The sequence below is a fragment of the Cynocephalus volans genome, chromosome 10, assembly GCF_027409185.1.
Source record: "Cynocephalus volans isolate mCynVol1 chromosome 10, mCynVol1.pri, whole genome shotgun sequence".
NCBI classification, from domain to species: Eukaryota; Metazoa; Chordata; class Mammalia; order Dermoptera; family Cynocephalidae; genus Cynocephalus; species Cynocephalus volans.
The window spans coordinates 35305687-35327562 of NC_084469.1; the positions used below are offsets into that span (position 1 = coordinate 35305687).

Sequence of the window (21876 nt, forward strand, 5' to 3'; positions counted from 1 at the left end):
TATATACAGGGTTCCGTCCTATCGGGTTTCAGGCACCCACCGGGGGTCTCAGGACGTACCCCCTGCAGATAAAACGATGCATGCAGGCCAAGAAGAGCTGCAGGAAGTGGGCAGGTGGTGCTGCCTAGGCTTTTAAGACTAAGAAGGCACACAAACGTGGGGGGCGGCGCACATGCACCCCCCGACCCCGATGGGTCCCCACTCTGGCTCTCCGTCCGGGCACCATCACTGTAAGGTCCTGTTCCCTGAACCTCGGGAAGCCCAGTGCCTCTCCGTCCCAGCGCTGCCCCCTCCTCCGCCCACCCCCATCCGCATCCCTTCCAGCCCCTCAGCCCCGCGCCGCCCTGACCCTGAAGGGGGCTTGCCCGCCGGGTTGGCGCCGGGGCCCCCCGTGGGCACTCGGAGTCGTGGCAATAACCAGCCCTGCCTGCAGAGGGCCCGGCCGGGGGTGGGGGGGGCGCGGCTTGTCCCCGAGGACGAGCCACCGCGCTCCGCACACAGTAGAGAGCAAGACTCGCGCTGGCACCATGGGCGAGTGCAGGGTGAGGGTGTCCACCGGGGAGGCCTTCGGGGCTGGTACGTGGGACAAAGTGTCTGTCAGCATCGTGGGGACCCGGGGAGAGAGCCCGCCACTGCCCCTGGACCATCTCGGCAGGGAGTTCGCTGCGGGCGCTGTGAGTTTTTTGGGGGGTGGGGAGGGGTGGAGGGGGAGGAGGGAGCAGGAGGGACGGTCCTCCGCACCCTAAACCTCTCCCCCCAGGAGGAGGACTTCGAGGTGACGCTGCCCCAGGACGTGGGCCCGGTGCTGCTGCTGCTGCGCGTGCACAAGGCGCCCCCGGCGCTGCCGCGTCCTCTCGGGCCCCGGGCCCCCGACGCCTGGTTCTGCCGCTGGTTCCAGCTGGTGCCGCCGCGGGGCGCCCCCCTGCGCCTTCCCCTGCTACCAGTGGCTGGAGGGCGCGGGGAGCCTGGTGCTACGGCATGGGGCAGGTGAGGGGCAGTGGGGTGGGCTGGGGGGCAGGAGGGTCACGGGAGGGGGGCAGGGGACTGGTGCTGGGGGAAGGGCAAGGGGGGTGGAGAGGGGAGCAGGTGGGGCCACAGAGAGAAACTGCACCTTTGGAGGGAGGGGCCTAGTAGGGGTGACGGTAGTGCAGGGGAAAGTGGCTGGTGCCAGAGGTCAGGGATTTGTCCCTTCCCGTCCCCACCCGCATCCTCCCACAGCCAAGGTCTCCTGGGCAGACCACCACCCCAAGCTTCAGCAGCAGCGCCAGGAGGAGCTGCGGGCCAAGCAGGAGATATACCGGTGAGGAGGGGGCTACAGTAGGAGGGAGGGGTGGCCCAAGGGATGAGGGACAGCCTGAATGCCTCTGGTGAAGACGCAGCATCTGCATCATCCAGGAACCTGTTAGAAATGCAAATTCCCAGGCCCCCTCAGACCCACTAAATCGACATTGAGGGTGGGGAGCAGCGATTTGTGTTTTAACAAGTTTCCCAGATGATTCTGGTGCCCACTAAAGTTTGAAAAGCGCTGCTCTAAATATCTTACCCTAGCGGTGTCTTCCTTGCCCTGGGGCTTTTTTACACATCAGCTTGTATCCTCCTGGAAATAGGGGCAGAACCAGAAATGCAGCACTCAAGTTGGAGGAAACACCCTCCAGGGGAGCAGGGTTGAGATGGGGGCTCTTTCTCTGCTCTGAGCTCAGTGCTGGAGGTCAGAGAGGAGAGCTGAGCCTTGGAGGCAGCCCTGGCAGAGGGTAGAGGTTGCAAAGGAGCTGGGGCTGCTGGTGAGGATTCCTGAGGCAGAAAGCTGGAACATCACTCAGGTGCAGTTTTTCCAAAGATCTTGGTCTGGCCAACTCAGTCTGAAGCCTGGGCTTCAGGCTTTTGCTCCCAGTCTCTGGGAACACAGCAGCTATAGGCTTATTTGGTTCCTGATGACTCTACATGTGTCATGAATTACACCCCCAAGAAAACCATTGCACCAAATCTGCCAGCAACAGCCCCAGGAGAGGGAACAGATATTGAGGTCTACTGTGTCCATGGGGACACAGGGCCAGTCTAGGTCCTGCCTAAAATCTCACAGGCCGCTCTCCTGGGGCTGTGCTGGCAGATTTGGTGCAATGGTTTTCTTGGAAGTGTAAGGATCCTTATTTTTTTCTGCAAAAGAAACTAAGAATAGCAATCCCATTTCGGTTATTGGGAAAAATAAATGAAAAAATGGTTAAGAATGCAGCTTGTCACTTGTCAAGCCCTGCTCAAGTGTGTGCTGTTACTGTCATTCATAGCATCTCTTGGTTAACTCTGCTCCAGCTCTCTCTGCCCTCAATCCTTAAAGTGAGGTCTCAGATCCACAGGATCAGCATCACCTGAGAGCTTGTTAGAAATGAGGCACTTGGGCCCACCCCGTACCTACTAAGTCACAGTCTGCATTTTACCGAGTTCCCTAGGTGAATGTGTGTGCCAAGATCCCTGATACCACATTCAAGTCTGAGGCAAGGTTTGGCCACCACCTGGTGGCAATGTATTTTCATTGCAAATTGTTCTTTGAAGTTGAATATTCAAACCTGAAAGCAATTGTTGCTTCTTTTCTTTTTTGGTTTTTTTTTTTTTTTTTCTTTCTGAAAGCAATTGTTGAATGAACTAAAGAATGAATGAATGAGAGGAAGACTGGCTGGGGTCCTCAGTTTGCAAGGATGTGATTTTATTGTTTCATCCAAAGATGTTGCTGTGTGGCTTGTGATAATAGGATTTAGAAATGCTTTAGGCCAGGGCAGAGTAAACTGCTGTGGCTTCCCCAAGCTGCGGAGGTTGCAGTGCCTCTCCATGGGATGCTGCCAAACGCAACTGAAATCTTTGGTGCAGCTGCTGCTTCAGGACAGCTTCCCCTTGGCAAGATGCATCTGTGTTAGTCAGGAATTTTGTGGTTGCAAGAACAAAAACCGAGTCCAACTAGTAGATAGAAAAAAGGGGAATTTGTCAGCAAGACACAGAGGTCCTGTACTTACATTAGTATAGCCAGATCTCACAGGACAGAAACCAAGATGACTCTCTGGTTCAGTTCCAATTGCAAATTCCCTATGAAGGACTCTGATTGGCCCAGCTCTGGTCAGGTGCTCAACCCTGGACCAGTCACCCATGACCAGGGGAGAAGTCTCACCATGGGAACATGGCAGCTCTGTTGCAGCCTTGTAGGTGGAGGGCAGGAATAGATCCCAGGAAAGCCCGCACTTGAAGAAGGGGGCTAGCTCTGATCAGGGCACCCAAAGGGCCTGCCACTCCCTCCGCCCTAGTCAAGGGGCTCCCCAAGGTCTCTCACTGACCACCTTCCTGCTGCTCCCTCCAGATGGAAGACTTACATGCCAGGCTGGCCTCATTGCCTGGACGAGGTGACTGTGAAAGACCTGGACCTCAACATCAGATATTCCATAGCCAAGAACACCAACTTCTACCTATGAGGTGGCTCTGCATGAGGATGCCTGCTCTGTCCTGCCCCTGGGCCTCAGATGCCCTTCGACCCCTGCCTTCTGCCCTTCCCTACTCAGCACCCCCCTAACCAGTGACAGGGGTCACACAGCCCTACCCAGGCACAGCCTCCTGCCCACTACCAGTTCCCGCAGGGCAATGGCTCCTGAGGAGCAGAGTGACTACCTCAAGCCCTGAAGGGATAAGGCTGGCTGACAGAGGGTCTCCCAGGGCCTTTTGCCCCTTCCCACCCCTCACATCCTCTGGCAGGTTTGCAGAGCTGAAAATCAAGGGGCTGCAGGACCACAAGGGGCTCTGGAGGAGTCTGAAGGAGAAGAGAAGGATGTTCAACTTCCGGAAGACCCCGGCAGCTGGTGAGGAGCATGGGCTGGCACTTCTGACCTCTTCCCCAGGGCACCAGCTCCTGTGGCTGTCAGGAGTCTCAGAAAACCAAGCACCAATTCTCTGTGTGATCTGGGCAGGTGCCTGTCCTTTGCTAGACCTTCCCTTCCCTACAGAGACAAAAGAGCATGTGGACTAGGGGGATCCCTGACCTTCTAAGGCCTTTTAATCCAGCAGACGTTATTGAGTTACTAGACATCAGACACTGGTCAGGATCCGTGGACAAAGTCCTTGTGCTCACCAGACTCACAGTTGAGGGGGCCTATGGGTATTAACTAGACTCAAAATCAAATACTTTTTTCGCTTGTGCAGCATGTTCATTGACTCTGGTGAGTGTGTAAGAGGGCATCTGCCCTAGCCTGGAGGGGGCCCTGGAAAGCTCTTCCATGGGGTGATTTATGCTGAGACCTCGAAGTTGAGGAGGCCTTAGCAGGGCCAAGGATGGGGCATGGGGGCTGAGAGCATTTCAGGCTTGGAAGACAGCCAGTGTGAAGGCCCTGAAGAGGGACGGATTGGACACCTCTGGGGGTGAGAAAGAATGGGGCTGTGGCCAGAGCGTGTTGCACAAGGACGGAAGGTGAGAGAGGAAGCAGGCGGGCCTAGGGCCCAGGTGGTGCAGGACTGTGTAGACCATGGTGGGACTCAGGCCTTTCCTCAGTGTGGTGCGAGGCTATTGACTGGTTACCAGCTGGGGAATATGTGGACGGATGTGCTCCGTGGGGGTGGGTTGTTAGGGGCAAGAGTGGAAACAGAAGAATCAGGTGTGAGGCTGTGACCATGGTCAGCAGAGGATGGCGGCCTCAGTAAGGCGGTGGCTATAGAGTGGAGTGGACAAGTGGACCAAGAGGTCTCAGGATGAAGAATCAATGAGACTTGATGGGATGGGGTGGGCGGGGCTTCGAAGAGAGTTCCCCAGGCTCAGCCATGGGTGCCGGGTGGATGGAGTTGCCATTCCCTAGGATGCCAGACAGTGGGAGAGGCCAAAGCTGGAGGAAGAGCTGGTTTGGTCTCTGATATGTTGCATTATGAGTCATCCAAGGGGGTGTCAGGGCTGTTTGGTAAATGGGCAGTGTCTCAAGCCAAGGGGCCGGGAGAGGTCCCCCCAAGAAAGGTATGGTGTGCCCAGGATGGACCTAGGAGGAAACCACCGTGAAGGTCAGGAGGAGATCTGTGGGGGCTAGAGTGACCCAGTCCCCATGTCCCCACCCCTCCTCAGAGTACGTGTTTGAGCACTGGCAGGAGGACGCCTTCTTCGCCTCTCAGTTCCTGAATGGCCTCAACCCTGTCCTGATCTGCCGCTGTCGCTGCCTCCCAAAGCACTTCCCGGTCACGGATGCCATGGTGGCCCCAGTGCTGGGCCCTGGGACCAGTGTGCAGGCTGAGCTGGAGGTGAAGGGCCCAGGGTTCCAGGCTCTGCATAGCCCCATCTCAGTGCCTTCAGGCCCAGCCCCTGCTGGAGAGGGAGGGTACACTCACATTTGTTAGGGACCTACTGTGTGCTGTGTGCCAAACAGGACACTTCTGTCCCAGCCCTGAATCCTCTCCCTCTGCAATCCCCCAATCCTTTAGAAAGCCAGGTGGCAGCTCCAACTCCCCTTTCTTCTCCCGCAGAGGGGCTCCCTGTTCTTGGTAGATCATGGCATCCTCTCTGGCGTCCGTACCAATGTCATTAATGGGAAGCCTCAGTTCTCTGCAGCACCAATGACCTTGCTGTACCAGAGCCCAGGGGCTGGGCATCTGCTGCCTCTTGCCATTCAGGTCTGCAGCTGGACAGGGGGCAGGGAAGGGTCAGGGAAAGCCATACTGAATGGTTGACAGACACTCATGGCTGCCTCTGTCCCCACTGGCCTCCCCGCCAGCTCAGCCAGACCCCTGGGCCCAATAGTCCCATCTTCCTGCCCAGCAACGACAAGTGGGACTGGCTGCTGGCCAAGACCTGGGTGCGCAACACTGAGTTCTCTGTCCATGAGGCCCTCACGCACCTGCTGCATGAGCACCTGCTGCCCGAGGTCTTCGCCCTGGCTACGCTGCGCCAGCTGCCCCACTGTCACCCACTCTTCAAGGTCAGTGACTTGGCCAGGAAGCCCAGACTGTGCCCCAGGCCCACGGGTCCCTGCACCTTGGCCTGTCCCTCAGGTGCCTCTTCTCAGCTGCCTTTCCCCAGATGGCCCTATCCTTCCAGGCTGGGATGCAGAGCACCCACCCTGCTTCAGCAATGGCTCTCTGCATAGCTCTGCGGGGAGCCTGCTTTTCAGCAGGCCTGGAGCTGGGGTGAGGGGAATGCTATGCCCCAGAAAGGCTCCCTTCTTAGGGGAGATCGGACAGGGTCACCAGCCATCACAGAAGCCCCAGTGCTAGGAAAGGAGAGACCTGGGGCTGGCAGACACTGAAATGGGAACATGGCTTTGAGGGACCAACAGGTTTTCTGCAGGTCATTCCAGGGGTGGGGGAGCCCTGGGAGGGAGACTCATGTGCTACAGGGTGGGCTCTGTAGGTCCCCTGGGCCCTGTCAAGCCTTCAGATGGCACAGATTCATTTCCCCATGCCCTGAGGCGTCTCCTCTGTGAAGAGCAGGATTTCCCCTGCTGGGGTCTATGCTGCTCAGCTTCTTGCTTAGACAGTCCTCAGTGCAGGCCCTGCTCTGAGCTCTGCAATCCGGGCAGATGCTTCTGGTCCAGCACCCTGAGGTAGTTTCTGGGGGCTGGTTCCACATTGCCAGGCCTGCCGGCCTGGTTTTCATGATGCTTTGCCTGCCTGGGGGCTAGGAAATCACAAGACACTGGGCTGGAAGGCTCACAGTGCTCATCTAAAGCAGCCCCCTCAGGTGACAATATGACCTGATGCCCAGAGAGAGGAAGGAGAGAGCCCGAGGTCACAGAACAGGATGCTGATGGAATCCAGCCTCTTGTCACTGTGCCTGGAGCGCTGGGCCTAGCCCAGGCTGCCCCCTCTTGTCTCTGTTGTCTCCTTCCGAGTGACTTAAGGGCTGGTGCCTCTGTGGGGGATGGTCTGGGGCCAGAGACAGCCAGGCCTCTCCCAGCTCTGTGATTCCTGTCCCTCGCAGCTGCTGATCCCGCACACACGGTACACCCTGCACATCAACACTCTCGCCCGCCAGCAGCTCATCGCCCCTGGGCACGTAGTGGACAGGGTAAGAGCTGCCTTAGGGAGGGTGTGGGGTGGAGAGTTCTTCAGTATGAAGAATCTGGGGTCCTGGGGTGGGAGCGGCCCATCTCCCCCACACCAGTCCTACCACCTGCTTCTGGAGCAAGCTTTGTGGTACCCAGAAGTCCTGCCTGCCAGTCCACAGGCCTTGGCCCTGGAGGCTTCTCTGAGTTGATACAGAGGAACATGCAGCAGCTGAACTATTCCATCCTGTGTCTGCCCGAGGATATCTGAGCCCGAGGAGTTGAAGACATCCCAGGCTACTACTACCGGGATGATGGGATACAGATCTGGGGTGCAGTGGAGCGGTGAGGGGCCATCCCCAGAGAGCTGGTGCTTGTAGGGGAGGCAGGAAGATTGGGAAGGAGAGAGAGGGCCCAGGGAGGCTCAGGATATGGTGGAGGGCTGGAAATAAATGACACTAAACAGGGGCGCTTCTTAGAGAGGGTCGGGGTTGAAGGCAGGGACTGAACCTAGTGCACCCTGCAGTTTTGTCTCTGAGATGATCGGTATCTACTATCCAAGTGACGTGTCTATCCGAGATGACAGAGAGCTCCAGGCCTGGGTGAGAGAGATCTTCTCTGAAGGCTTCCTAGGCCGGCAGAGCTCAGGTATGGGGACCTCAGCCCTTGGGCCCCACCCTCAGGCCTCTGCAGCATAGTCCCCAGGCCTCCGGCAGCCCGTGCCCAGTCCAGCTCTCCTCGCAGGTATGCCTTCCTCGCTGAAGACCCGGGAAGCACTGGTGCAGTATGTCACCATGGTGATATTCACCTGCTCAGCCAAGCACTCTGCTGTCAGTGCGGGCCAGGTGAGGAAGGGTCAGTGCTAGGGGCAGTGGGATGGAGGTGGCCCGGCCCCTAGGCTTGGATGCCCAACCTGCCACCCACCATGCAGCTGCCACCACCCACCTCCAAAGGCCAAGCGAGGCCTGAGGGCTTCATTGCCACCCTCCCACCAGTCAATGCCACATGTGATGTCATCATTGCCCTCTGGGTGCTGAGCAAGGCGCCTGGAGACCAAGTGAGTATGGGGCCAGGGGCCGGGCCAGGCTGGACTCGGGTAAGCAAGCGTGAGCCGTTCACACTCCTGGCCCGGACCCGACCTTGCCATCAAGCAGCCAGGTCCCCTCACTCCACTGAACCTTCCTGTGGGACACATGAGCCTTGGGCATCTCACAGTGAAGGTCAAATGGCAAAGGAGATGGTTCAGAAAGTCACCCTTAGCTACAAAGGCAATGTGTGATTGCGCTCCTTTAAAATTCCAAACTGAGCTTTTATTTCAAGAGCTCCATGCAGATAATCTTCACCCGGAGAAGATTTGTTTAGGGGGATGGACATGGAAGCTGCTTCAGGTCCTCTAGGGTGGGGGAGGGGCCAGAGCCAGCTAAGGCAAGTCACAGCTGCTCAGAAGATGGGGACTGGGAATCAGGAAGGCAAGACCTTAGCAGCCCCCTCACCCAACCTTGTGGGTGGTCCCCAGAGGCCTCTGGGAACCTGCCCAGACGAGCACTTCACTGAGGAAGCCCCGCAGAGGAGTACTGCTGCCTTCCAGAGCCGCCGGGCCCAGATCTCGAGGGACATCCGGGAGCGGAACTGGGGCCTGGTGCTGCCCTACACCTACCTAGACCCTCCCCTCATCGAGAACAGCGTCTCCATCTAAGTTCCTGGAGAACGTGGCCCTGTGGGACTTATGTCTCTTTAATCACATCACTCTAGGCTAACTGGCACCCAGAGGAAAGGACTTCCCAGAGAAGCAGGTCCACATGTGCCTCTCCCTGGGACAACCAGGCCCCATATAACTTAACTCCCCCCCAAAAAAATGGAGCAACAAAATCAAAATGCAGAAACCAAAAAACCCCACAGAGAACAGAATCTCTGCATTACCAAGCGTATTGGAGACTCCAAGCCTTGAAGTGCCCGCACAGCCCCCTTAGGGGTTTTGTTAGCTTGTTGTTTTTGGTTTTGTTTTTTTGCATTACATCACCATGTGGGAAGTGCATAATCCTGCCCATGTGTCCACTGACCACAGCTAATGGGACCTCATGGTCACCTGACTCAAGGACAGCCACTGAGAAGTAGCTCAGCCTAAAAACTGCCCAAGAGGTTGATCATGACCCACTGTCTCAGCTTTAAAATGAGCAGAACACTGAAAAAGGGTCATCGGAAGCCAGGCAGAGGAGGAGGACACACTGCCCGGGTCAGGGTAGGCAGTGCTCACGTGAGCTCTCCCAAAAACTTCCCCCAAAGTTGGACAAAAGACTTGTATTTTATAAAGCCGCCTCCATTTCCAGAAAATTAGAAAATATTATCCTATCACTAATCTCACCTTGCCTTCTAGATTGTATCTTCATTGATGGAATTCCAACATTTCATACACATTCTTTAATTGTTTTGTTTTTTTCTGGCTCAGATTCAGTGAGTGTCCATTCCATTAAGGTAAAAAATGTGTCCTTTTGAATCCACCTAATGATTTTCATCCCTGTCTCATATTACAGGTATGAGTACTTTGGTTTTTTAGTTTTACTAATTTGTATAGAACAATATGGACAAAATGCAATATATGTACTATAACTGCATAAACACAACCATTGAAATAAATAAAACAATGCTTCAAAAAGTGCAGAGTTGATTGGCAGGTAGAACTGGAGCTGTTGGGATTCAGTGTACCAAAAGTGATTTAGAGACAGGTGTCTGTTAAACTTCTGTGGTTTCAATCAACAGAAAACAATTCCTGCTAACATAAGCAATAAAGGAGTTTATGAAAAAGAAACTGAGTGCCTCGAGGAATTAAAGAGTCGAAACATGCAGTCTCAGGAAAGACCAGGAAACCTGCAGGGAAGCTCCTGGCAACCGGGGCATAGGACTGTCATGGGAATAATGTAGTTCCCACCATTTTTTGTTCTTGAATTATTTGCCTCACCATTCAAACTCCATGAGGGAGAGTCTGTTTAACTTAACCTGGAATGGCAGAAACCATTGGCTGCTGTGGCAGAGAGAGTGTATGCCCCCCCCAATAGCTCATGTACGTGGCAGCATTTCCCAGCCTACCTTCCAGTCAGGGCTGGGCCATGTGACTGATTCTGGCCAATGGGCTGTGAGAGGAAGTGAGGTGTGTCTCTCCCAAGATGAGACAGTTACCAGCTGCCTTGCTCCTCCAGCCTTCTATTGCCTGCTGAGGCTACCTCCGAGGCCTCATGCTGCAGATGACATGAGCCCCATCCTTACCTCTATCACCGGACTGGAAGCTCAGGAAGACAAGCTTCATAACTGCTCACCGCAGGGCCTGGCATGCTGCAGATGCTTGGTAAGTACATGCCAAATGGAGAAATTAATACACAAATAATTCCTAAAACCCTGGGTGCCTTTTTTCATTTACCTTTTCATAAATGAAAGGGTTGCCAGACATAAAAATTAAAGGCGAGAAACCAACTGGAGAAACTATTTACAAAACCATGAGCTTCTTGAAGGTAGGAGCTGGGTATCATTCAACTTTATATGTCTGGTGCCCAGTGCTGTGCTGACCCATGAAAAATACCCAACAGATGTTTGTTGAATGTTGGATAAAGGGAAGAATGATTGCATGGATGGATGGATGAATGAATGGATTGGTGCATGCCTATAGGTATGGATGGATGGATGGATGGATAAACTGCTGAGTTGGAGGGCAGTTGCACCCCATCAATAAACTAGTGTTTGTTTCACCACATGTCTTTTGGGATCAACTATCATCTCCTGGAGAAACTGAAGAACACAAGGCAGCTCAGCAGTGGAAATGCAATCAGTCAGTCTCTAACCACCCTTGGAGAAACCACCACCACCTCCACTGTCCAGGCCCTGTGAGAGTCTCTCTCTCTCTCTCTCTCTGACACACACACACACACACACACACACACACACACCCCTAGTCCTTGGGCTCTTGGCTGACCAGCCATAAGAAGAGAAGGTTGTAACATTCACCTCTAGGTTCTGAAGAGGTGGTAACATTCACTTCTAGGGGATATCAAGTTAACTCTTCAGAGTGGTGGTCCTCTTGGACACTGGGGTGTTGGGCATCCAAACCCCAGTGTCATGCTGTGGACACGCCCGCCCTAGTTGGGTCAGCTGGTCAGAAGGGGAGGACTAATTCCCTCTTCACCATCCTGGTCTCCTGCCTCCACCATCTCAAGTTTTTCAGTGGGGAATGAGCAAGTCATGGAAAAGGAAGAGAGGAAGGAGTGTAGGGTGGAAAGTTCCAGAACTGGGATAAGTCCCTCTTACTTCCTGCCACTCTCTGCCCAATATTCCAGAACAAGGTGGAGTGAGTCACCAGGAAGGAGACAAGGGTAGGGTAAGTAGCAGCAAGATGCAAGACTCTAGGTTATTAGCACAGAACGGAAACAACGAATTCCTGCTGCTGAAGGGTTGATGAGACAATGTGAGGCAAGGGTTGCCAGACATAAAAATTAAAGGCAAGAAACCAACTGGAGAAACTATTTGCAATAAGTAGTAAATATCTGAAAAACTGTATATAAAGAGTTTCTACAAATTAATAACCCAGCAGAAAAGGGGCAAAGAATAGAACAGGAAATTCACAAAAAGCAATTCATAAAATGAACCTAAATATCACATAAACATGTAAAAAGATATTTAAACTCACTGGTCATCAGGGAAGTATATTCAGAGTTGTCAAGAGTGTGAAGCAACTGGGCTCTGGTATAACAGTGTAACAGTGCAGCTTTGGAGGAAAACTCTTTGGAAGTCTCTATCAAAATTTAAAATCGAGAAAAAAAATTAATCCAGCAAATCCACTTATAAGAAGGTATCCTGCTGAAAACTCCCACATCTGCACATGGAAATGTTTACAATAATGTTCTAGGCAATATTATTTATAATAGGGGGGAAAAAGTTTAAATCTACATGTCCATCCATGTTAAATAAATTAGGAAATATTCCTACTGTGAAAAATAGTGTAGCTGTTATTAAAGTCAATGCATAATGCTAACATGGAAAAAACATTTACGACGTATTCTTATATGGGTGGAAAACAAGTCACACAGTGTTAAGCATATGATCCCTTTCATGGTTAAAAAAAGCTAAATGTGTAAATCAAGACAAATGCCAAGAGAAAAGTCTGGAAGGAAGGATGCATACCCACCTATTGCTTAGGAAAGGGAGTGCAATTGGACAACAGGGCCATAGTGAGGAGAAAGGGAATAGGGACCTTAAATTGAGAGAGAGAGAGACAGAGAGACAGAGAGGTGAAACCCTGAAAAGAAGATTTATTTGATTGCCTGATGGACTCACGAGGAACAGCCTTATTAAAAAAAATTATCCAAAACTGATAAAGTCAAGAGGACAACTACTTGTCCTTTTAAGCGTATTTAATCTTTTAGGAAAATGTTCCATTGTTTGACTTTGCTATTTATCATTAATAAAGGTGTCAGTCTCTGTGAAGTTCATGTTAAGTTGGGTCCCATAGAGATTCAAATGATTTCTGTTCAGTAAAAAAGATAACCCCAAAGATTATACTTTATTGCCCTGTAGGACTTTAACTAGTTTTATATCTAACCCAGCAATCCTATCCTAACATTCCTTTATTAAATCGCTTATCAATACCCAGCTCCTCGATTGTTCTTGAAATCAGCATTACCATCTGGCTGAGCTGAATAAAATCTTTGATTTGTGTTCTTTCTAATTTGTTCGAGTTGTTTATTTTAATCTTTTTTGAAAATTATATTTTGACAGGCTGGAAGGAGAGCCCCGTGTGCCACCCCAGACCAGTGCCCAGGGCCCCAATCCCTTCTTCCCTCCTTGCGGGTCTTCTTCCAGCCTCCTCCCTACCCAGCCCTATCCCCATCCCCACCGACCCGAGGAAGGCTGAGGCCTGGGCCAGAGACAAGAGACACAGAAGAGGCGAGAGGGCCGGGCTGGCAGTGGGAGAACGCGGGCTCACTCAGTGCGGGCTACCCCCAGCGGTTCACGGTGACACCCGTTCCAGGACTGGGAGTGGTCAGGGTGAAGCTGCAGACGAGGCGGCGCCCAGCTCCAACACATGCCATCTGGAGAAAGGGACAGGGAGTGTCCCCGGAGCCAAAAAGAGACCCAGAGCCCTGAGGTCCGGAGAAGTCAGGCCAGCGCCCAGAGCCAAGGCAGGGAGAGGGGACTTCAACTACAGAGAGAGGGGACTTCGGGTCGGGCCGAAACGCGCGCCTGCCTCGCCCATGCCGGGACACGGGGAACCTCCCCCGGTCTCACCCGCGCTGTGCCGCGCCCTGGAGGGAGCGGAGGGCTTGGGAGGGGTGCTGGGCGGGCCGCCTGTGGCTGGAGGGACCTCTTGAGGCCACAAGCCACCGGAACCCGAGCCAGGCGCACCCAAGACGCCTCACGCCAGCAGCCAGGCCGCCCCTGCCTCGGCTCCCGCGGCCCCCGGGGCTCCCCTCGACCGCAGGCCATGGGCGAGTACCGGGTGCGTGTGGCCACCGGCTCCTTCCTGGGCTCGGGGACCTGGGACAACGTGTCAGTGAGCCTGGTGGGACCCGCAGGCTGGACAACTTCGGGAAGGACTTTAACCGGGGCGCGGTGAGTGCCGGCGCCGCCCACCCCGGCCCCTCGCTTGCTTCCCACCGCGCCCGCGAGAGCCACACGAGCCTTGCCCTCTGCCCACCGCCCCCAGGAGGAGGACTTCGAGGTGACGCTGCCCCAGGACGTGGGCCCGGTGCTGCTGCTGCGCGTGCACAAGGCGCCCCCGGCGCTGCCGCGTCCTCTCGGGCCCCGGGCCCCCCGACGCCTGGTTCTGCCGCTGGTTCCAGCTGGTGCCGCCGCGGGGCGCCCCCTGCGCTTCCCCTGCTACTAGTGGCTGGAGGGCGCGGGGAGCCTGGTGCTGCGGCAGGGGGCAGGTGAGGGGCAGTGGGGTGGGCTGGGGGGCAGGAGGGACACGGGAGGGGGCAGGGGACTGGTGCTGGGGGAAGGGCAAGGGGGGTGGAGAGGGGAGCAGGTGGGGCCACCGGTAGGGGGCAGAGGAGGACGCCGGTGGGGCCGTGGGAGGGGGAGGGGACTGGCGGGCTGTTGTGGACACAGTGGGGAGCAAGGCAGAGGAGGGGAGGTCAGCTGGGGGTGACATGAGGAAGGAGGAAGCGAGATCATTGGGTGGAATCATAGCTGGGGAGCTGTTGAAGGACAAATGATGGGGGAGGAATGACTAGTTGTGACAAGAGGATCAGGTGAGGATGTGGGGAGGCCAGGAGGGGAGGAGGGATGGGCTAGTAGAAAAAGAACAGGACTGGGGGGCAGGCTACTGTAGCCAAATAAGGCGGGGTGGACATGGCTGTGGCTCCATCCTTTCTCTGCCCACCAGCTCTGCTCTTTGGCCCCCTCTGGCCTCAGCTGTTGAGCTGGGGTCATTGAATGGACAGGGCAAACTCCAGCTGCTGAGGCGGAGTCTGCTTTGGATGGAAGACGGAGCAGGCAGGGGCTTCTCTGTCCCGGGAGGAAGAGGTGAAACAGAGCAAGAGGCCAGTGGCTGGCTGCCATTCCAGTTCAGAGGTGCCCCTACCCCAGGTCTAAGGAGAAAAAGAGGAGAGGCTGGGGTGCTGAGAGGTGGGGGCAGGTCCCCCTCTCACTCCTTCCCTCCACCAGCCAAGGTCATCTGGCAGGACAGCCACCCTCTGCTCTATGCCCAGCGCCAGGCACAGATTCAGGAGAGGCAGCAGAAATACCGATGAGCAGCTCAGGAGGTCTTCAGGCTGGTGATCCCTAGAGTCTGCACCCTTGCACCTGCCCAGTTTTCTTCAGACAAAGGAGTTCCCTTGCTCCTGCCCTCAGAAGTCAGCTGAGTCTTAGATCTATCCAAGAACTGGACTTCCCAAGTCCTGGCATACACCCTCTCAGGAGCTCCCAGTCCCAAAGCACTACCTGCACAACCAGGCCAGGGACCCCCCCTCCCTGTTACTCTTTTCAGTCCCTGAACGATGAGGTCCAGCCATCAGTGACTCAGTCTCATCTCCTTCTCTGCCCTTGCCCAGGCGGAGTGAATTTTTCCCAGGGATACCCTGCTGCCTCGATGCTGAAAACCTCAAGGAGCTCGATCCCAATCTGCGCTACTCTGTCACCAAAGAAGTCAACAAGAAATTCCACCTCGCCTCCCTGTGAGCCTGCCCAGCCCACCCCCACCCTTGATTTCTGTGCCCGGGATCCCTCCTCAGCCTGTGCCATTCTGTCTTTCTTTCTGCAGGAACGGTGTCCTAAAACTGAAGGGACTGCTGGACAGTCAACGGCGGTGGAGAAGCCTGGATGAGATCCAGCGCACCTCTGTCTTCCCCAAATCACAGGTGTCAGGTCTGCAATGTGAGGGAGGGTGAGGAGGCTGTGGCAGGGCCAGAGAGTCCTCAGTGGTGACCTTGTGGGACTGAGAACCAGAGAGCCGGAACTGCAACATTCTGGAAATCACAGGACTCACCCAGTGCTGTCATCAGTTCTCTCCCCTGTCCTTCACAGGACCTCCTTTCTGCCCTGAGAAGACACATCTCCTGCTGGCAGGGCTGGCCTCTGTGTGGGAAGAATGGGGGGGGATGGCTGAGGGACCCTGGGAGGATGCCCCACCCCAAATGTTCTCCCTCGAGTGGGCTAAGGCCTGCTGTTCGCCCAGCTGTGCTCACCTCACAGAGCTTTCGTGAGAATAGCCAGAAAGTAAGTTCTAACAGCCCCATTGTCTTGTCAAGGCAAGCAGGGTTGCAAACACTTCCTGGCACAAATCTCCTTTCTCGCCCTCTCTGGACGCCTGCAACCTCTGCCCGTACCCCCTTAGCAAGCCAAGCTCTTAAAGCTGGTGAAATTAAGTCAGGGCCTTGGGGTCTGTTTGCTGGTTATCCCCCTCCCCCAACTTCATACCTACTTCTTCAAACTGTCCCCAGCACTGAGTTTCTCTGAACAACTGGAAACACCTGTCCTATGAATATCCTTACCAAGTTAGCAACAAATGTCCGAAGCAGAAAGACATTTTCTTTTCATGATTGCATCTGCTTTGTTAGGGCCTTGGCAGGCAGACCTGAAAACCAAACTCAGTTGGCAGATTCAGGCACATCTACTCTCCAATATCCTCATCCCCCTGGGCACACTGTGGGTTCAAACTACACATGATGAACCCTTGGTTCAAAAATCCTAACACCAGCCCCGGGCCCCAAAGTGGTGCAGACTCTTTTTGAATGATCACTCACTCTCATTTAACAAATTATCCAGACTGCCTCCTGGCAAAGTTGTGGGAGGATGGGACATGGGACTGGTGAGTTTCGACAGAGCATTGGAGGAGCCCCTGGAGAGCGGAAACCCAGTTAGGATGGGCCGTGCTGACATCCAGCATTCTTCAGTCCTCTGATATTCTCAAGTTCTACTTATCCTAGATGCAGTCTTACTGCACACTACAGAGCCCCTTAGGCCTCCCCCCACCTTCCTTCCCTTGGGTTGGGCCAAGGGAGTTTTGGTCATTCCTCATGCAAACCCAAACCTCCAATCCCTTATTTTCTGAGAAACCACTCACTAGTAAAGTCACCTGGCCCACCCCACCAGCATCAGGAAGTGACCGTGCTGGAAAGCTGGAGATGTGTCTGAGAGTGGTGGCAGTGCTGGAGGCAGGGGACCAGGGGGACCCATCCATGCCCACCCCCTACAGAGTATGTGTTTGAACATTGGCGGGAGGATGCCTTCTTCGCCTCCCAGTTCCTAAATGGCCTCAACCCTGTCCTGATCCGCCACTGTCGCTGCCTCCCAAAGAACTTCCCAGTCACGGATGCCATGGTGGCCTCAGTGCTGGGCCCTGGGACCAGTCTGCAGGCTGAGCTGGAGGTGAGGGGCCCAGGAGTCCAGCCTCCCTTCCCTCCCCTCCCAGTGCCTTCAGGAGCCCACACACTATTTCTTCCAGTCCCCCAGTCCCCTAGACCCTGTCTCTTCCACCCAGCGCTGGCTGCCCTCTGTTCCCTGTCCCCAGCCACTCCTGTCAAGCCTCCTCATTCACAGCTTGCCCTACCCTTTCTCTGGGAGAGGGAGGGGCGTCGTTCTGAGATGGCGAGGGCTGAGGTGGCAGGGCATTGGCAGAGCCCCACGGCTCAGAAACCATGGCGATAAGTTGGTTGTCATGGTTACTGAGGATGCCCTACAGCTGGTCAGCTGAGCACCCCCCTGAGCTGTGGGCTGTCCCCTCTTTAGGCTACTGGGATGAGAAGTGCCCAACCCCAGGAAAGTGCCTTCTGCATGGGCAGGCTCTGGCCTCCAGCGGGGCTCACTTCTCTCCCTGTCTATCTCTGATGTTTGGGCCTGTCCACCGCAGAGGCACCTCCGATACTTGGGCCAGGGGTCTCTTTCTTTGGAACCTGAAGGTGGCTCTGGGCTTAAACGCCCCACTGATTCCAGGGCATGAAGTTCCTTAAAGTGAAATACCGCCAGGTTCAGAGTAACTTCCCCTCCCTCCCCCAAGCTTCCCAGAACCGTCCTCCTCCTCTTCCTCTCCTCCTGTAGAGGGGCTCTCTGTGCCTGGTGGAACAGGCCATGCTCTCAGGCCTACGGCCCAGCACCGTTAACGGGAGGCCCCAGTTCGTGGCTGCACCTCTGACTCTGTTGCACCAGTGTCCCAGCGGCCGGCCCCTGCTGCCCCTCGCCATCCAGGTCAGCAAGGCAGGGGGCTGGCAGGCTGGGGGGAGCAGGTCAGATCCTCAGGATGACTGCAAGGTGCCTCATCCTGGCACTGCTGTTCCTGGGGCTAGACCTCGCCTCTCCAATAATCCCGCCCAGCCTCTCCCTAGTTTGTTTTTTCCCTAGTTTTTCTGTTTTGTTCTCTTTGACTTCCATCTTGATGGAAAGATTGTGATATTCGATGTCAAAGAACAAATTCCAACTTGACATGAGTGTCAGAATCGACTCTACTGAATCATGCATCTTTGACAGTTCGATCATGTTTCCAACAGTTAAAAACAACCCCTCTGGCAGGTGTCCCCATATCCCCCCTTCCCATCCTTCCAGCCTCTGCCTTGCACAACTGGGGATCTGGATGACAGGGCTGATACAAGGGAATCTGCCCCATGTGGCAGTAAGGTTGCCTTGAGGCACTTCACCTCTCAGAGAGATTATTATCATCAATTTTGTGTTACCAATGAGGAATCTGAGTCACAGAGAGGTTAATTAACTTTCCCAAGGTCACACAGCCAGTAAGGGAGTTGGCTGTGTAATTTGGCCCCGTGGACGTGGTAATGGGCTATACTTCTGCAATTTCTGTCTGATGCCTGCCTTCTCCCTGCCCCCCACTCCAGATCACTCAGACACCTGGCCCAGACAGTCCTATCTTCCTGCCCAATGACCCAGCTGAGGACTGGCTCCTGGCCAAGACCTGGGTGCGACACTCAGAGTTCCTGGTGCATTAGATGGTCACTCATCTGCTTCGAACCCACTTTGTGGCAGAGACCTTTGCTTTGTCCATGCTGCGGCAGCTGCCCATGTGCCACCCCATCTTCAAGGTAGGAAGGACCCCTCCTCTCAGTGCCTGCAGCTGTGGGGGACCTGGGGCTGCCTCATCTGACCCCTGACTCGGGCTCTCCCCAGCTGCTCATTCCTCATTTCCTCTACACCTTTCACATCAACATCCAGGCCCGCACTGGACTCTTTGCACTGGGGAAGCTCACTGACCAGGTCAGAGCCCTGGAGGCCTGGGATCCTGGGGGTTGGCAGAGGGGGCCAGAAGGGATCTGAGGTTCCATCCAGACCCCCTGCTCCTGGCAGCAGCGGGCTCTCTGCTCATTACAGTTGATGTCGTTGGGAGGGGTGGACTGCCTGGAGCTGATTGCCAAAGGGCTGGCAGCTGTCACCTACCGCTCCCACTGCCTGCCCCACCAGTTGGCTGACCGTGAGGTCCAGGATCTTGCCCACTACTACTACAGAGACGATGCGCTCCAGATCTGGGCGGCCATCGAGAAGTGAAGCTCCCCTGGGGCTGAGAGTTCTGAGCCTCTCACCCTGGGCTATATCTCTGTGGGTTTGTTCAACTTCTGCCCCCCCCCCACTGCTCTCTAGCAGCCCCTTCCTGCCTCCTCTTCATCCTTCCCAGCTGTGGACCTTGGGCAAGTCACTTAACTTTTCTCTCTGCTTCTTCAGATGATAATGGAGGTCATAAGAGCATCTACCTCATAGGTTATTATTAGGATTAAAAATAAAACCCTAAGAACAAATCTCAGTGAAGAGGATGTGCTCTCTGAACATTACTATTAATGTTCGGGGGTGGGATGGGGTGGCCGGCCAGCACAGGCGTAGGAACCCTTGACCTTGGTGTTATCAGCACCACTCTCTCCCATGAGCTAAACGGCAAGCCCTAACTATTAATATTAATATCAACTATTATTATTCACCCCATAGACAGTCACTGTGTCTTCAGGTTTTTCCCTCTAAATCTCCCTCAGAGGAGATCTCCTTGTGATGTATCTCTGGCCTCAACCTGGTGGCCAGATCCTTTTGACATATGGCCTTGTGGGTCCCCACCTCCTGCTGCTAACCTGCTTAATGACCTCCCTCAGGCACCGGGATTTATGACAGTGCTGCTGCTCATAATTGCTCATAAGGCTCCCAGTTTCTTGCAAATGGAATGCCTCATTCACTGCAGTGACTTCGCCCTCTGGAATCTGGTCCCCCCCTTCCATTCTTCCTCCTCAGCACACACTGGGCCTAGGGAGGCCAGGTACCCCCATTTCTCCCTCTCTCCCTAATCAAATATTGCCCCTGCTTCAAGCCCAGCTCATGTCTCACCTGCCCCTTGAAGTCCTCAGGGGCTCCCCCAGTGTGAACACTCACAGCAGGGGCTTCCTGTGCAAAACACTTCTTAGCAGTGGGTCCACACACCCTTCAGGAGCAATCCTATGGCTGGAGATGGATGGCTCGTTCAGGACCCATAGGGGAAATGGACCCACTCAGACAGTCCTAGCACAGAGGGGCCTGGTGTCTAATCCTTCCCTAGCTCAAAAGACTGGAACTTGGTCTAGCTCAAAAGACTGGAACTCAAGTGCCTGCAGGACCAGCAAGCAGAAAAAGCTAGGGAAGAGGGGCAGGCAGGGACTGTGGCCAGTGGAGAACTCAAATTTGTCTGATGGGGACAGTGGAGACCTGGCTATGATTGTTGACAGAGCTTCAGATTTTTCAAGAGAAACCAGACATCTTCTAATATTTAAATGTTGGCAAGTGATTCAACTTGAAAAGCAAACCAAAAAAAACTTTCCAGCCAATCAAAACACACATGCAGATCAACCATGGCCCCCAGGCCCTCGGTTTGTACCCCCAGGTGAAGATTGCAGCCTCAGGTGTGAAGCTCAGCTCTGCAGTTCATACTCTGTGTGGTTGGCTAGGTTCCTTCCTCGGTCTCAGTTTCCTCTTTTTGGGGCAGCTGGTCTTACAACCCACGCCCCTGGGCAGCACTAGCTCCAAACTGTTAGTCACTGTGTATTCCTGGATCCCCAGCTTTGTGACCGATATCGTTGGCATCTCCTACCCGGATGACAGAGCCGTGAGCAGGGACTCGGAGCTCCAGGCTTGGGTCAGGGAGATCTTCCAGGATGGTTTCCTAAGCCGCAGGAGCTCAGGTAAAGTGACCATCCCTGCTGCCCACCTCTAGACCCCACTTCCCTGGGGCAGCAGCCCCTTGGATCTCAGCTCTGTTCTCTGCACCCCACTTCGATCCAGGGGTCCCCTCCACCCTGGAAAACTGTGCTGGCCTCATCCAGTATCTCACCATGATCATCTTCACCTGCTCTGCACAACGTGCTGCCGTCAACAGTGGCCTGGTGAACCAGGGCCGGTCCTGAGGGAAAAGCCGGATCACGGGAGGAGCGGCCCTAGCAGAAGACTGGCATCTTTGTGCTGATTGAGTTTGGGGGTCAGTTTGAATTTAGTGCCTGGATGCCCAATATTCCCACCTCCACGCGGCTCCCCCCACCCACTGCCAAAGGCCAGACAGACCTGGTGGCCTCACTCCCTGAGGTCAATGCCACGTGCCACACCCTCGTGGTCTTTTGGGGTGTCAGCAATGAAGCCAAGGACACTGTAAGCAAGGCCCAGGGTGGGGGCGGGTGGGCTGTTAGGTTCCAGGAGAGTGGGTGAGGAAGGGATCCTGGGGACAATGAGATACTGGGGTAGGGGCTGGGGGGAGAGGCACACTCAGCAGGCGGGGCTCCCAAAGGGGCAGGGCTTGGAGTGACTGGGTTGCTGGTGAGTGTGCTTTAGGGTGCTATGGATTTAAGGTACTAGGGTAGGTGGCACTTAGAGTGGTCTGGGTTTCAGAGTGGACATGGATTGGGGTGGTGTAGGTTTTTTGTAGGTTGGTGGTATTTTGCCTAGCTGGGTGCATGGTTTAAGTTTCAAGTTGGATGGGTCTTGAAGGGTCTGGGTCCCCTAGGTTGAGGGGGCGGGTGTTGGGTGGACAAAGTCCCAGGTCGCGGGGATATAAGATAGCAGAATCGCCGTGGGGTGGAAGATGCGGCCGAGGTAGGTCCCAGCCTTTGCTCCCGCGGTCCCCAGCGGCGCCTGGGCACCTACCCGGACGAGCACTTCACGGAGGAAGCCCCGCGGCGGAGCATCGCCGCCTTCCAGGGCCGCCTGGCCCAGATCTCGAGGGGCATCCGGGAGCAGAACCGGGGCCTGGCGCTGCCCTACCCCTACCTGGACCCCGCGGTCGTGGAGAACAGCGTCGCCGTGTGAGCCCTGCCCAGCCGGCGCCCCAGGAAACGGCCGCGCACCCACGGCCCAGAGAAAGTCTGAAGTGTGTGTGGGGGGGTGTTTTTTAAAATTTCGTTTGCTTTATTTTTTATTTTATTTATTTTTTTTAAGTGTTTTTTTTTTTTTTTTTTTTTTT

General features: G+C 54.9%; 1 protein-coding gene and 1 pseudogene across 1 annotated transcript; both read left to right on the forward strand.

Annotated features, from left to right (window-relative positions):
* The first annotated feature begins 527 nt into the window (after window positions 1-527).
* Window positions 528-8685, forward strand: LOC134387117 (polyunsaturated fatty acid lipoxygenase ALOX15B-like). The gene is given in 15 exon segments (XM_063109417.1): window positions 528-674; window positions 761-925; window positions 927-987; window positions 1219-1300; window positions 3341-3475; window positions 3730-3833; window positions 5078-5250; window positions 5473-5619; window positions 5721-5924; window positions 6926-7012; window positions 7165-7334; window positions 7516-7637; window positions 7734-7834; window positions 7888-8046; window positions 8506-8685. Coding segments are annotated over 15 exon segments (2037 nt in total).
* Window positions 8686-13455: 4770 nt separating this feature from the next.
* Window positions 13456-21722, forward strand: LOC134387116 (polyunsaturated fatty acid lipoxygenase ALOX15B-like; annotated as a pseudogene).
* Window positions 21723-21876: the final 154 nt, after the last annotated feature.